This window comes from Salmo salar, chromosome 11 (assembly GCF_965601325.2).
Source record: "Salmo salar chromosome 11, fSalSal1, whole genome shotgun sequence".
In the NCBI taxonomy this organism is placed as follows: Eukaryota; Metazoa; Chordata; class Actinopteri; order Salmoniformes; family Salmonidae; genus Salmo; species Salmo salar.
Window position 1 is genome coordinate 84934014 of NC_138301.1, and position 15151 is coordinate 84949164.

Below are 15151 nucleotides of genomic sequence, written 5' to 3' on the forward strand. Positions count from 1 at the left end.
ACAAAAAATAACGAATCAGATCAGATGCAGAAATTGTGTGACAATGAGGTGATACGCCTGTCAAGGTCTACCGGAAGACCACTTTGATGAGGAGGACATTGACAGTGGTGATAATGTTGACGGTTAATGCCCTCTTTAACCTAGAAATAACAGGACAATTGAAAGAGCTAGTATGGGTCGGCACCATTTGAAACAATTATCGGGTTGGTACTGTTGATGATGATGATAATAATACAAATTCTGACTCTCTCTCTCTCTCCTGTCTGTAGTAATAGGTGGCTGTATTGCCGGTGACTCTGACTCTTCCTCTAACCCTGTCTCTCTCTCTCTCTCTCTCTCTCTCTCTTTCTCTCCAGTACCAGCAGGAGATCGTGGTCCTCCAGGAGAAGCTGCGTGTGTCGGTCCAGAAGCTGGAGGAGTACGAGGCTCGTCTGAAGGGCCAGGATGACGGAGGTCCGAAGGTTCTGATGGAGTACCAGGCACGGCTGGAGGAGTCTGAGGAACGCCTGAGGCGACAGCAGGACGACAAGGACCTCCAGATGAAGGGTATTATCAGCAGGTACGACTGGCGTGGGGGGGGGGGGGGATCAGACCCTTTCCTGACCGACCGGTGAATGTAAAAAAGGAGAGGTAGAGTGGAGGGATGGAGATAACGCCGGAGGTGAAGAAAGAGAGCGTGAGCGTGTGGTAAGAGAGCGAGGACACGCCAAGAGAGAGAGAGGGGGAGGGTGTGTGTCGTACGAGACACGGGGACGCGTTAAAACTAAAGGCTGATTTTACCTAGGTTTGTAGAGACACAAGGGACCTCAAGAGTTAACCAACCCTGTGAGTGGGTTTCATGCCTCGTATTTCTCTGCTTTAACAGAGAAGTGAGATATGTTAGAAGCTTTGTGCAGCAGAGATCTGGAAACAAAAAAAGGGAGAAATGAAGTGATCTACGGGAATTTCGAGAGGTCCAGCCGACCTTCTGATAAAGGACGCGTTGATGAGTATTAAACCGGTCACCTGTGACAAAGTGAAGCGGGCTGTGGTAGCGCGGAATAAAAGGGAAGGAGAGAGGGAGAGAGAGATGGGGGATGTTATCTTCTGTGTGTTCCTGATGTTATCTGCTGGTCTGTGATGTCAGGAGACACAACGCTTCCCTGTTCCCGTCAGATCCTTATCGCACTGCACTCTGCTGTTAGAGCCTACACACACACACACACACACACACAAGCACACAACTCACACACACCTCACATTACTCAATACACACACACATCTCACAAAACTCAATATACTGACATTTCACAAACTCAATTAAAGTGAAAAGTGTTATCCTGATGTCTAAACGCCTAGCAGACCAGTGCCCGAGACACACATACCTCACAAACTAAATTAGAAGCTCTACACTCCTACACACACCTCCTAAATACATAGCAGACGAGCGGGCCCAAGATACCCTCCTTCCTATAACTCTATTCCAGGCTGTGCGGCGTGCACTCCGGCATACATCTTTAAAGCACTAGCAGACCCCCATGTGTCAAGAGTAACACGCTCCTTACACACGTTCCTGCACTGTATCCACACACCTTGGTTCTTACACTGTGTGCGTCCTTCTGTTTGTGTTGCTACTGTCCCTCTAACACAGTGTGTGTGCGTCATGTCTTGCTGTGTACGTGTGTGTGTCCAGGCTAATGTCTGTGGAAGAGGAGCTGAAGAAAGACCATAATGATATGCAGGCTGTGGTCGACTCCAAACAGAAGGTCATTGATGCACAGGTGAGAGTCAGTCGCACGCACACACACACACACACACACACACACACACACACACACACACACACACACACACACACACACACACACACACACACACACACACACACACACACACACACACACACACACACACACACACTTACCCTAACCCTTAGTATACTACGACTCTCATTAATACGCGGGTGTATTATCCCCTAATCCATCTCCACTGCATGACAGATTTTCAAGTTGTATTAGTCGTATGTACAATATACACACGGAATGCTTACTTGCAGGTTCCTTCTTGACAGCGCAACAACAGTAAGAAACAATAAAAGATTACAAACATAAAGTAAATGGATCAATAGAATAGAGTAAACATTTTAGCATTAGTATAATGCAGGAAAGCACAATTTATAGTTCAATATTTACACAGAGAAAGTGTTTCAGTTGTGCAGTATTAGCAATAGTAAATAAGAGTGTGCTAGCAGACATTGTGATGGGTGTGTAGCATGAAGGTATATGTGGATGTGTGTATGTGGGTGTGGGTGTGTACGTAGGTGCGGAGAGGCAGTGCAGGTAGTCAGTTCAGTTCAGGAGTTTGATGGCTTGTAGATAGAAACGGTGAACATCTTGAGGTTAGGGTGTGTGGGGTCCATGATGATGCTGCAGGACTCCCTCAGGCACCGTCCTGGATAGGTGGGAACACGGACCCAGTGATGTACTGGGCCGTCTTCACCACCCGCTGGAGGGCCTTGCGGTTGTGGACGGAGCAAATCCCGTAGCAGGCCGGGATGCAACCAGTCAGGACGCTCTCGATGGTGCAGCGGTAGTATTTGGAGAGGACCCGGGGTGGCATGGCAAATTTCTTCAGCTGCGTCTAGAGACGCTGTTGCTCCCTCTTGACAAGAGTGGGAGTGTTGTTAGTCCATGTCAAGTCCTCTTTGATGTGGACACCGAGGAACTTACAGTGCCTTCAGAAAGTATTCACACCCCTTGACTTTTTCCACATTTTGTCGTGCTACAGCCTGAATTTAAAATCTATTAAATGTTGATACTTTTTCTTGTCACTGGCCTACACACAATACCCCAAAATGTCAAAGTGGAATTATTTTTTAAAAAATGTCTTGAGCCAGTAAGTATTCAACCCATTTGTTATGGTAAGCATAAATTAGTTCAGGAGTAAAAATGTACCGTGTGACGTGTGTGGGCTTCCCACTCTGCTCAGCTCGTGTGTTGTGTTGTGTTGTGTTGTGTTGTGTTGTGTTGTGTTGTGTTGTGTTGTGTTGGTCCCACTGTGAATACTTTCTTAACAAGTCACATAATAAATTGCATGGACTCACTCTGTGTGCAATAATAGTGATTAACATTATTTTTGAATGAATACGTAATCTCTGTACCCCACACATACAATTATCTTTACAGTTCCTCAGTCGAGCAGTGAATTTCAAACACATTTTCAACCACGAATACCAGGGAGGTTTTCTAAAGCCTCACAAAGAAGAGCACCTATTGGTAGATGGTTACAAAGTTTAAAAAAAAGAAGACATTGAATATCCCTTTGAGCATGTTGAAGTTATTAATTACACTTTGAAAGGTGTATAAGTACACACAGTCACTACAAAGATAGAGGCGTCCTTCCTCACTCAGTTGCCGGATAGGAAGGAAACCACTCAGGGACTTCACACAAGGTCAATGCAATGGTGACATTAAAACAGTTACACAGTTTAATGGTCATGATAGGAGAAAACGGAGGATGGATCAACAACATTCTAGTTACTCCACAATGCTAACCTATAATTGACAGAGAGAAAAGAAGAAAGCCTGCACAGAATAACATTTTTCCAAAACATGCATCCTGTTTCCAACAAGGCACTAAAAGTAATACTGCAAAAAATGTGGCAAAGCAATTAACTTTTTGTCCTGAATACAAAGTGTTATGTTTGGGGCAAATCCAATACAACACATTACTGAATACCACTCTCCATATTTTCAAGCATAGTGGTGGCTACATCATGTTATGGGTATGCTTGTAATCGTTAAGGACTGTGGAGTTTTTCAGGATAAAAAAAAAATTAATGTTATGGAGCTAAGCACAGGCAAAATTCTAGAGGAAAACCTGGTTCAGTCTGCTTTCCACCAGACACTGGGAGATGGATTCACCTTTCAGCAGGACAATACCAAGAAGACAGTGAATGTTCCGGAGTGGCCGAGTTACAGCTCTAAATCTAAGGCAACACCTGAAAATGGTTGTGTAGCAATGATCAACAATCAATTTGACAGTGTTTGAAGAATTTTGAAAATAATTATAGCAAATGTTGCACAATCCAGGTGTGGAAAGCTCTTAGTGACTTACCCAGAAAGACTCACAGCTGTAATCGGTGCCAAAGGTGATTTTACAAAGTATTGACTCATGGGTGTAAATACTTATGTAAATAAGATATTTCTGTATTTCTTTTTCAATAAATTTACTAAAATGTCTAAAAACATGTTTACACTATGCCATTATGGGGTATTGTGTGTAGATGGCCCAAAAATATATATTTAATCAATTTAATCAATGGGGGCGGCAGGTAGCCTAATGGTTAGTGCGTTGGACTAATAACCGAAAGGTTGCAAGATTGAATCCCCGAGCTGACAAAGTAAAAATCTGTTGTTCTGCTCCTGAACAAGGCAGTTAACCCACTGTTCCTAGGCCGTCATTGAAAATTAGAATTTGTTCTTAACTGGCTTGCCTAGTTAAATACATTTAAAAAATTTAATTCAGGCTGTAACACAACAAAATGTGGAATAAGTCAAGGGGTATGAATACTTTCTGAAGGCACTGTAAAACTGTGGTGTGGATCGGGGCGTGTTCCCTCTGCTTCCTGAAGTCAACAATTAAGTTGTTTTGCTGATGCTGAGAGAGAGGTTGTTGTCCTGGCACTACAATGCCAGTTCACGTACCTCCTCCCTATAGGCGGACTCATCGTTGTGGGTTATCAGGCCTACAACCGTACGGTGTCGTCATCAAACTTGATGTAGTTGGTGTCGTGCAAAGCCACACAGTTGTGGGTGAGCAGGGAGCACAGCAGAGGGTGTAGAGCGTTTCACCAACCAATGGGCTAGGATGTCAGCATCTGGTGTGGGCCTTACAATTCTTAATAACTTCCACCACTTTTACACACACGCTACACCACTTTTAGGTAAGGAAGAATGTAACAGGATCATTTACTTGTAGGTCGAGGTTGCCTCAGTGGGATTCTGCTAGGATGGGATGAAGCCAAGTCTCTTGCGACAGTAGAGCTGAGGATAGGTTCTCTTCAGTCGGTGTTTGCTTTCCAAAGAGATCCCATGGGCGTGGCCGCACCTCGCAGAAACTTGATCTCACATCTGTTAGCAAGTTCTGTAATTTATAGGGATACTCACAGGGGGCAGGCATATGATGGTCCGGACAGGGTGGTTCTAAGAATTCAACACATTTTATGATCTTTGAGACAAACCTGAGTCTTCCTCATAAGTGTCCACAGCATGTTTCTACTGCACAGTTTAACAATCTCTAGGATGAAGTACATAAGCCTGTAGGCACCAAACATGATTTTGGTCAAATGTATCCGTTCTATGTTATAGCAAAATACCTGTTATACCCCCTTTAATGACATAAGACAATCAGGAGAAAAATAGCACATTATGCTTCCAGAGTACATTGATAAGAAAACATGTTTAAATGTCCTTCAGACTCAAAAAACTGGCTAGCCATTTAGCCAGTAACAAAAGTAGATCACAAGATGTTCTGTTTTCTGGCCCCCCTCAGGGCCATTCAAAGTCATAAATGGGGAAAGGGAGAGTTTATTTGTCTTGTGATAGCTTGTTACAACACTCATCTGGGAGGGAGGCTTCGGTGGGCAGCACACAGCTGGATTTGCCTTTGTAGTCTGTGTTAGCCTGTAGTCCTTTTTTTATTTTACCTTTATTTAACTAGGCAGTCAGTTAAGAACAAATTCTTATTTTCAATAGCGGCCTAGGAACAGTGGGTTAACTGCCTTGTTCAGGGGCAGAACAACAGATTTTTACCTTGTCAGCTCAGGGATTCGATCTTGCAACCTTTTGGTTTCTTGTCCAACGCTCTAACCACTAGGCTACCTGCCACCTTGCTGCATGTGTCGTGAGTCTGAGTTGTCGAACATCTATTCAAGTTTGAGTCTGTATTGTCTTTCTGCGTTACTAATGGATTTGCGGAGCTTGTACCTGGCTTGCTTTGTACGTGTTGCGCGTCATCGGGGTTCGTTCTGCGGACATTGAATGATGCAGTACAGGCTCTCAGCATGGTATGGATTTCTCTGTTCATCCAGGGTTTTTGGTTGGGGTATGTCCGGATTGTTATTGTGGGTACAACATCATCAACATATTTCCTAATGAAGCCTGTGACAGATAGATTTAGCCAAAGCATTCTCAGGGATAGTTAGTTGGTTGACTATATAAAATCCCAATGAGAGAGGGCTTGGCAGTCTGCGGTGACATAAATCAGTACTGCAGGTCATTATGATAATCTTGGAATGAGAGTTGAGCACTCACACACACGTCCTGTGTTTGCAATGTTTGAACCTCATAGAGAGAGATGCATGTAGAAAACAAAGAAGCCCATGCAGCGCCTAGTCAACTGTGCTCAATATATTGTGTGTGTGTTTTGTGACATCGGCTACAGGACGTGAAGGGTGACAGAACATGGAAATACATTGAGATGTTTAATTCAACCAGTCAGAACTCTGTGGCGGTGACGAGGCTTGAATGGCTGAGCGTGAAACGCGACTCTACGCTTCAGTGTTACAGACTAACTAATATTTACATTAACACTATTCTTCCTTACTTGTCTGCCAACAAGCTTGATTCATTCCTGCCCCTGCCTGTCTGTCAATGGCCGTGACTCATTTTACATTGTAAACTCTGTCTACTTCTGACAGGAGAGTGGCAGCTCTGTGTTGTGGCATAGCATTTTCCGATGCAAACATAGACACTGACGCAAGCTTCAACGTCAGTTAAACAAAGTTGTAGAAATGTAGTTGGAAGACGGCTCAATGTCAACTCACAGACAGCGGTGCACAGACACACACACGTACAAACAGAAGCTCATCCGCACAGTAAAGTAATGGGAGTTGAGTATGCAAACAAAGAGGCGGTGGTAAGGCAATGAGCCGCTCCCTGAGTCAACAGACAGAGAGAATGAATATGGAAAGCTCATTAAGAAGAGAGGGAGAGAAGTGAATAGTGAATTAGAGAGCACCTCGGGTGGATGAACATGAACGCGATGGGACTTCAGATGATACCGTAAACAACACTAACAGGAGCAGGAGCCTACATCTCCATTTTGCCATGAATGCGTCTGGTTGTCTGGCTGGCTGCCTCGCTGGCTGGTTGGCTGCCTGGCTATCTGTGTCTGTGTACTTCACCGCCTATCTTTGCACAGGCCTATATTTGGTATCTCTCTCTTGCTGTTTGCTGCTCTGTCTCACCCCCCTCCCACCGTCTCTCCCGCTCTCTAACCCAGTGTTTCTCTCTCTCCCTCCCCTCTCTCTCTCTCTCTCTCTCTCTCTCTCTCTCTGCAGGAGAAGCGTATAGCGTCTCTTGACGCAGCCAACGCCCGTCTGATGAGTGCCCTGACCCAGCTGAAGGAGCGTTACAGCATGCAGACCCGTAATGGCATATCCCCTACCAATCCCACCAAGCTCCAGATCACTGAGAACGGAGAGTTCAGGAACAGCAGCAACTGCTAGAGACTGATAGAGGGTGTGTGTGTGTGTGTGTGTGTGTGTGTGTGTGTGTGTGTGTGTGTGTGTGTGTGTGTGTGTGTGTGTGTGTGTGTGTGTGTGTGTGTGTGTGTGTTGCCTGGTGCTTGTAGAGGACACTTCCTTATATGGACACTAAACGGGGGTTAGTCTGAGTGAGGAGAACACTGTGAGGGGCCAAGCAGCGAGGAGGCGGGACTTCAGTTTGACAGACAGCTGACCAAGTCAGTGACAGCGAATCAATGGACAGAGCTGAACAGCAGTGGGCCCTGCAGAGGAGGAGGCGGGACAAGCTGTAGATATGAACTGAACTCTCCATTAATCAACCGATTTGGATGTTTCCATTGGATGTATGCAGTTGCTGGGACAATTTCAGACTCTCTTCCCTAAAGCTTTGGACAAACCACTATATAATCAACACAATGTCTGTCTGTCAGATAGTCACCCAATCCCCTCTCTTCCCCTCTCCTCTGTTTTCCTCTCCTTTCCAACCTCCTCTCCTCCCTTCTCTGTTACGACCAGGTCATGTGGACCGTGTACAAAACAAAACAATAATAACAGAAAAATAATTTATAGCAGTGTTAAATCTCAAAAGTATTTTTTTCCCAATGGTTTATTTAGATCTTATCTCATTTTTTTTTTAAACCAAATAGGAGCTTTGAAATATTTTTTGTCCAGACTGATATTTATTTTTAAGTCCTTGGGTGTGTTCCAAAGTGCCCCGCAATCACGTACAATAATAATACTTTTTGGGGGGAATTTTAGTTTGTGGTTAAAAAGACTGTAAAATCACTATGTGTTAATGTGTTTAATGTGTTTAATTTAGGAAATCTGTTCCTAAGTATTCCCAATAATAAAATAAAAAAAGAGACATACAGTGCCTTCGGAAAGTATTCAGACCCCTTGACTTTTTCCACGTTACGTTAAAGCCTTATTCTAAAATAGATTACATTTTTTTTTAATCTTGAGCAATCTACACACAATATCCCATAATGACAAAGAGAAAACAGGTTTTTAGAAATGTTTGCAAATGTATTAAAAATAAAAAACAGAAATACCTTCTTTACATAAGTATTCAGACCCTTTGCTATGAGACTCGAAATTGAGCTCAGGTGCTTCTGGTTTCCATTGATTATCTTTGAGATGTTTCTACAACTTGATTGGAGTCCACCGGTGGTAAATTCAATTGATTGGACATGATTTGGAAAGGCACACACCTGACTATATCAGGTCCCACAGTTGAAAGTGCATGTCAGAACAAAATACCAAGCAATGATGTCGAAGGAATTGTCCGTAGACCCCCCCCCCCCCCCCCCCCCCCCCCGGCACAGGATTGTGTCCTGGCACAGATCTGGGAAGGGTAACAAAAACATTCTGCAGCATTGAAGATTCCCAAGAACACAGTGGCCTCCACCATTCTTAAATGGAAGAAATGTGGAACCACCAAGACTCTTCCTAGAGTTGGCCGCCCAGCCAAACTGAGCATTCGGGGAGAAGGACCTTGGTCAGAGAGTGTGACCAAGAACCCAATGGTCACTCTGACAGAGCTCTAGAGTTCCTCTGTGGAGATGGGTTAACCTACCAGAAGGACAACCATCTCTGCAGAACTCCACCAATCAGGCCTTTATGGTAGAGTGGCCAGATGGAAGCCATTCCTCATTAAAAGGCACATGACAGCCTGCTTATAGTTTGCCAAAAGGCACCTAAAGACTCTCCGACCATGAGAAACAAGATTCTCTGGTCTGATGAAACCAAGATTGAACTCTTTAGCCTGAATGCCAAGCATCACGTCTGGAGGAAACCTGGCACCATCCGGACGGAGAAGCGTGTTGGTGGGGATATTTTTCAGCAGCAGGAACTGGAAGAATAGTCAGGATCAAAGATGAATGGAGCAAAGTACAGGGAGACCCTTGATGAAAACCTGCTCCAGAGCGCTCAGGACCTCAGACTGGGGCGAAGGTTCACCCTCCAACAGGACAATAACCCTAAGCACACAGCCAAGACAACGCAGGAGTGACTTCGGGACAAGTCTCTGAATGTCCTTGAGTGGCCCAGCCAAAGTCCGGACTTGAACCCAATTGAACATCTCTGGAGAGACCTGAAAATAGCTGTGCAACGACGCTCCCCATCCAACCTGACAAAGCTTGAGAGGATCTGCAGAGAAGAATGGGAGAAATTCCCCAAATACACGTGTGCCAAGCTTGTAGCGTCATACCCAAGAACACTCGATGCTGTAATTGCTGCCAAAGGTGCTTCAACAAAGTAAAGGGTCTGAATACTTATGTAAATGTGATATTTAATTGTTTCATTTTTTATTAGAAAACATTTCTAAACACCTGTTTTTGCTATGTCATTATGGGGTATTGTGTGTAGATTGATGAGGGGGGAAACGATTTAATCAATTTTAGAATAAGGCTGTAACGTAACAAAATATGGAAAAGGTGAAGGGGTCTAAATACTTTCCGAAGGCACTGTATGTAACTGTGTCTCAATGTAATCAAGGTATGAAATTATTATTATTTTCAAATACAATCTTCTTTTGGGCTTAGTTGTGGTCAACTTGCAGTGTACAAATTATTATAACAATGTTCTGGTCCCCAACCATCCGCTCCAAACAAAAATAGTCCCGCAGCAGAATCTTGTTGCCTACTCCTGCCCTACCCAGGGCTGTTCCTGGAGGGCCGAAACACTTCTGGTTTTCATCCTCTCCCTATATAGTGTACTTTGTGAAAGCTATTGGTACATGAAACGCCTTAAGTAAGGAACACATCTCTACTTTGTCCTTCAGACCCCCTATTCCTGCAACAACAAAAAAAGGCACGTCTTACGATACTGTGGATTTGTAAAGGAATATAAATATATTGTACAAATACATCACGCAATGTGTTAAAAACACTAAATCATGACCTATATGTGAAAATATATTAATGAAATGTAAGATAGATGTATGCATATTTCATTTTTCCTCTATAAAGTATACATGAGATATAGTTATATTTGATCATGTCAAATACAAAAGAAGCCCGTTCCAAGGAGTGGGTGATTGAGTGTTTGAGTTGTGTTTTTCCTGTTTAAAAGACTGCAGCTATAGTGTGTATTATTGGGCTTCGGGGGAGACTGCACACTATGCTGTGAGTAGCACCATCAACAGATGAAATACAATGCTGTTTTATTTCTTCTTCTTCTTCTTAACCTTTACTTTATCCAGGTTTTTGGAAACAGACCTGGTTGGATTGAGGTTTGCTTTAGTGCTTCATCAATAATGTTGAATCAACGTTGAAACAATGATGTATGTTGGTTTGTGTGTCGCTTTGCGTTCAGGACCCTGGCCATGGCTGGTCTGATAGCCCTGTAGCACAAGGAGAGAGAGAGAGTTGTGTTGTTGAACACAACATTATACTATACACTGGACTGGTGTGTGTTATGTGTGACCTCACAGGTTAGAATCGTACTCTTTCTTAAAACTCTCCTGTTTGCTAGTTCATGTCAAAGAAGCATGCTGCATAAAGACTGTGACCCCCCCACTTTGCTTCGAGGCATCTATCTCTCCTCTCCTCTTTTTCTCTCCCCTTCTCCCTCATTCCCTCTCTCTCTATTGAATGTGAAGATGCTACTCAAACACACGGTTGGTCATAATGTGGGGTCTAGGCCTATTGTCCCTGAATGATTCTATAGCTACTGATCCGCTTGCTCCTACCACCCCACAGACATTTTCAGCATCTATATTTTGTATATTTTTGTATTCATTTTTCTTACCTTTACAGACGAGTTAGGGTTGAAAAATCTGCATGCTTCATTTTGGCGCTATAACGAATGGTTGCGACGCACTGCGTCACCATTTTTTTTTTTTTTTACGTTTCCAATATAGGAAGATGATGAAATGTTGTTTTTATGAGTTGCTGCAGACATGAATTATATGTGATTATATATCATATAAATATATGATAATGATGAGTGTATCAAGAGGCTGGACAGCCTTGGAGACGAGAGTGTAGATAAAATGTTCACAATATTTTTAACTAATGTTAAAAAGAGAGCCTTTTTTTGTAAATGTACCTTGTGTTCAATAATACTGCTGTATCGATTGATATGACATCATGGATATTGTAAATAGCTCAACCAGCCATCTGTCCTGTTCAGTTAGATCTCCAGGTTGTAGCGCAATTGTCTAATCCCCCCCGCATTCAGTATTCTCTTTTTTTATCAAGGGAAAAAAACTTCAAAAGTATATTGCAAAATGTAAATGACTATGTTGACTCTGAGAGGTTTTGGATGATGTCTGGTGTGTAGAGGTCAGTGAGAGTCCAAACGTCCAGCGACCTATGACCCAATCAGGTGTGGTGAGAGAGAAACACAAGCACAAAACCCCATTTGTCATCAGCCCAGCTCTGCACTTTTACAATGGAGGTTTTAAGCATTGATAGAGCTGGATTCAAACCTTATCGGATTTAAATTCAAAGGCAATGTTCCCGCGTTCGCAGAGACTTACTTACTTACTTAGGCCCATCTCTCCTTTGGGAGCTTCCTTGTGGGTTCCAGTATAGCGCTTGCCTGGTGATGTTGGAGGGGAACTTTCGGAGGGTGTGGCCGATCCATCCCCATCTTCTCCTCCGGATCTCCTCTTCCACCGGAACCTGGCTGGTGCGCTCCCACAGGTCAATGTTACTGACTCTGTCCATCCATCTGATGTTAAGGATGCGTCGCAGGCACTTGTTTACGAAGCTCTGAGTTGTTGTTATTGTGGGTTTTGTTGTCCTCCATTTTTCTGAGCCATACAGCATCACTGACTTAACATTGGTGTTGAAAGTGTTTGTGTTTTTATTTTCCTGGAGCTCCAGATGTTTCTTTGGGAGATGAAGGCTACTCTTGCTTTTTGAATTCTGGCCTTACGTCCTGCTCGGTTTCGCCATGTTTGGTGATGCACAGGTAGGTGAAAAAACTGGCATCCTCCAGTGGTTCTTCTCCGAGGGTGATTGGATTGTTAGATTCGTTGTTGATCGTTATCTTGGTTTTGTTTCTGTGGATATGGAGTCTTTGTTGGGATGGTGTGGTGTCCAGGTCTGACGTTTTATCTTGCATTTGCTGTTGACTGTGTGACAGGAGTGCTAGATCCTCCGCAAAGTTGAGGTCGTCCAACTGTGTCCATAGAGACCATTGTATGCCATGTCACCTGTTCTCGGTTGTCTTCCTCATGATCCAGTCAATGGCTAACAGGAAAAGGAAGGGTGACAGGAGACATCCCTGTTTTTCTCCAGTCAGGACTCTGAAGAGTGTGCTAAGCTTGCCGGCATGCACAACCCTGCATGTTATGCCATTATAGGTAGTGCAGATCATTCTGGAAAGCTTCTCTGGTACACCATAGTGTCTGAGGAGCCTCCATAGGGCGTCTCTGTGTCTAGGCTGTCAAATGCTTTCTCATAGTCCACGAAGTTGACATACAGGGAAGAGTTTCAGTCAATGGATTGCTCAAATGTAATGCGGAGCGTGGCACTTTCGTGGAAACTGCATTTACCTGTAAACGCTGCATATGTCTGCTCAATTGGAAATGATCTAGACATTTTAACGTGGATCTTCCGCGATACGGATTGAATCCAGCCCCTAGTCTACGTTCCATAAACACACCCCTGTCTTTTGGACTGCAGAAGTGTGCACTCCTGGCTTGATCAGCCATGTCGTGGAGTGTACTACTGGGTGCAATACTCATATAATTTGCTCACTCAATTTACTTCAATTGTCTATTTTATGCCCAGCATTTTTAGGGGAAAAGAGATTACTGACTGTTGTAGAGAGGACTTAATGAAGTCAAGACTTCTGTCTTTAGGGGTGTGTTCTCTGTAGTCCTCTGTGTAGTCTCTACCTCTAAAGGGAAACAGGAAATTGAAAATGCCAACTTTCCCAAATCAGCTAGTTTAATACTGGTTTAAACTGTCATTATCTATTAGTGTTACCAATGCCTCATAGCATAATGCCACTTCCATAGAAATAGGGAATGCAATGTCCTTCATTTGGCTATCAATTCTAAATCCTCTGTATGTTTCTGGTCACGTCCCACCTCTGTTCCACCTTCATTAAGTTGTTAAAGAATGTAGGAGAGGAGAGTCAGAGAGAGAAATGTGATGATGATGTCTCTGTAGCCACACACACACACAATTATACAGGACATACAGTGCAGTTACAGCCAGTGGGAAAAAAATACTATAAACTAAATATATCTATAAATAAAGTAAAAGATGTATGTTTTCTAATATCTTGTAGAAAATGCTTTTGTAATGATGTTGAAAGTAAAGTATTTGCTGGATTCTGCTTCCTTGGACAACAGTGACAAAACAATAATGTACAGAGGAATTTGTCTGTGTTGACGATATATATATATAAAAAAAACAATGTGGCTGTGCAATTTATGTACATTTGCAACTAGACTTATTAAAGTTTTATTTAGCTATTTTAAGCCTCTGCCTTGTGTGTTTCTTGCCACTGTGGTGAATATATTTCCAATACATTTATATTTTCAATACCAACAATCACGTAAAGGTTATCTCAAATTTATATGCACTTTTCATGTGACTCAGACAAAAAACCTCAACATATTTCCAGCCACAACCTATAATTCAGCCGCAAACCAGTAGATTCAAACCTATAATTTGGTAAACACTGTTTTAGATGATTGATAGGTGTGAAATCAGATACAAATGTACATATGTTCTAAAATGCTCAGTCCAGTATTAGAATGACGATTACGAGAACCATTTAGAGGAGGGGAAGATGGTGGGAGAGAGGTAAACGAGGGAGAGAGCTAAAAGATGAGAGAGAGATGGAGAGAGAGGTAAAAGAGGGGTAGTGAGTGGTGCATGCTCCTCAGCTAGGCTGACCTACATACTGCCTGATTGTTATTCCCCACAGTAACTGGGAGAGAAGATGAAGAGAAGAGGGAAAGAGGGAGAATGCTCCAAAACACGTGAGCTGAAAATGCTCAAAAACTCTATCCTACCTTACCCGAGGTAGACATTTCTTGCCATGTATTACAGTCAGGGCTGGGGAGGTTACTTTCTAAATGTAATCCATTACAGTTACTAGTTACCTGTCCAACATTTTAATCTGTAATGTAACTTTTGGATTATCCAAACTCAGTAACATAATCTGATTACTTTCAGTTACTTTTGGATTACTTTCCCATAAGAGGCATTACTTTCCCATAAGAAGAAGACAAAAATAATCCATCAAACGCATTTGGTTTGTCATCATAGTGGTCTCTGACTTGTGGTCAGACTCGCTCAGGTGGAACAAACGTAAACTTGTGCCTTTTTCCAATGCTTGAATGTCATTGACAGGTGTCAACGTATTTTTTTTCATTTACATCGTTTCTGAATTTAAAAGTAATCCAAGAATGCTGTGTTTACACAGGCAGACCAAATCTGAACTTTTTTCTATGAATTGGTCTTTTGACCAATCACATCAGATCTTTTTCAGATCTGATTGGTCAAAACAGCAATTAGTGAAACAAATATCAGAATTTGGCTGCCTGTGTAAACACAGCCGAAGTAATCATCTAGTTTTTTCTAAGTATCTGTAATCTAATTACATTATTTTTTCTGGTAACATAACTGATTGCAGCTAGTTTATTTTTGTAATCCGATTACATGTAATCAGTTA

At 42.8% G+C, this 15151-nt stretch overlaps 1 protein-coding gene across 5 annotated transcripts in view; it reads left to right on the forward strand.

Annotated features, from left to right (window-relative positions):
* LOC106562976 (disabled homolog 2-interacting protein) overlaps positions 1–13949 on the forward strand; it is a 207830-nt gene extending 193881 nt beyond the window's left edge. For all 5 annotated transcript variants that reach the window (XM_014128141.3, XM_082958112.1, XM_014128139.3 and 2 more), the window contains 3 exons: positions 357–559; positions 1673–1760; positions 7322–13949. In XM_014128141.3, the coding sequence (XP_013983616.1) occupies positions 357–559; positions 1673–1760; positions 7322–7489 (459 nt within the window). In that variant the 3' untranslated portion in view covers positions 7490–13949. The remainder of the gene's footprint in view (positions 1–356; positions 560–1672; positions 1761–7321) is intronic.
* The last annotated feature ends 1202 nt before the right edge of the window (positions 13950–15151 follow it).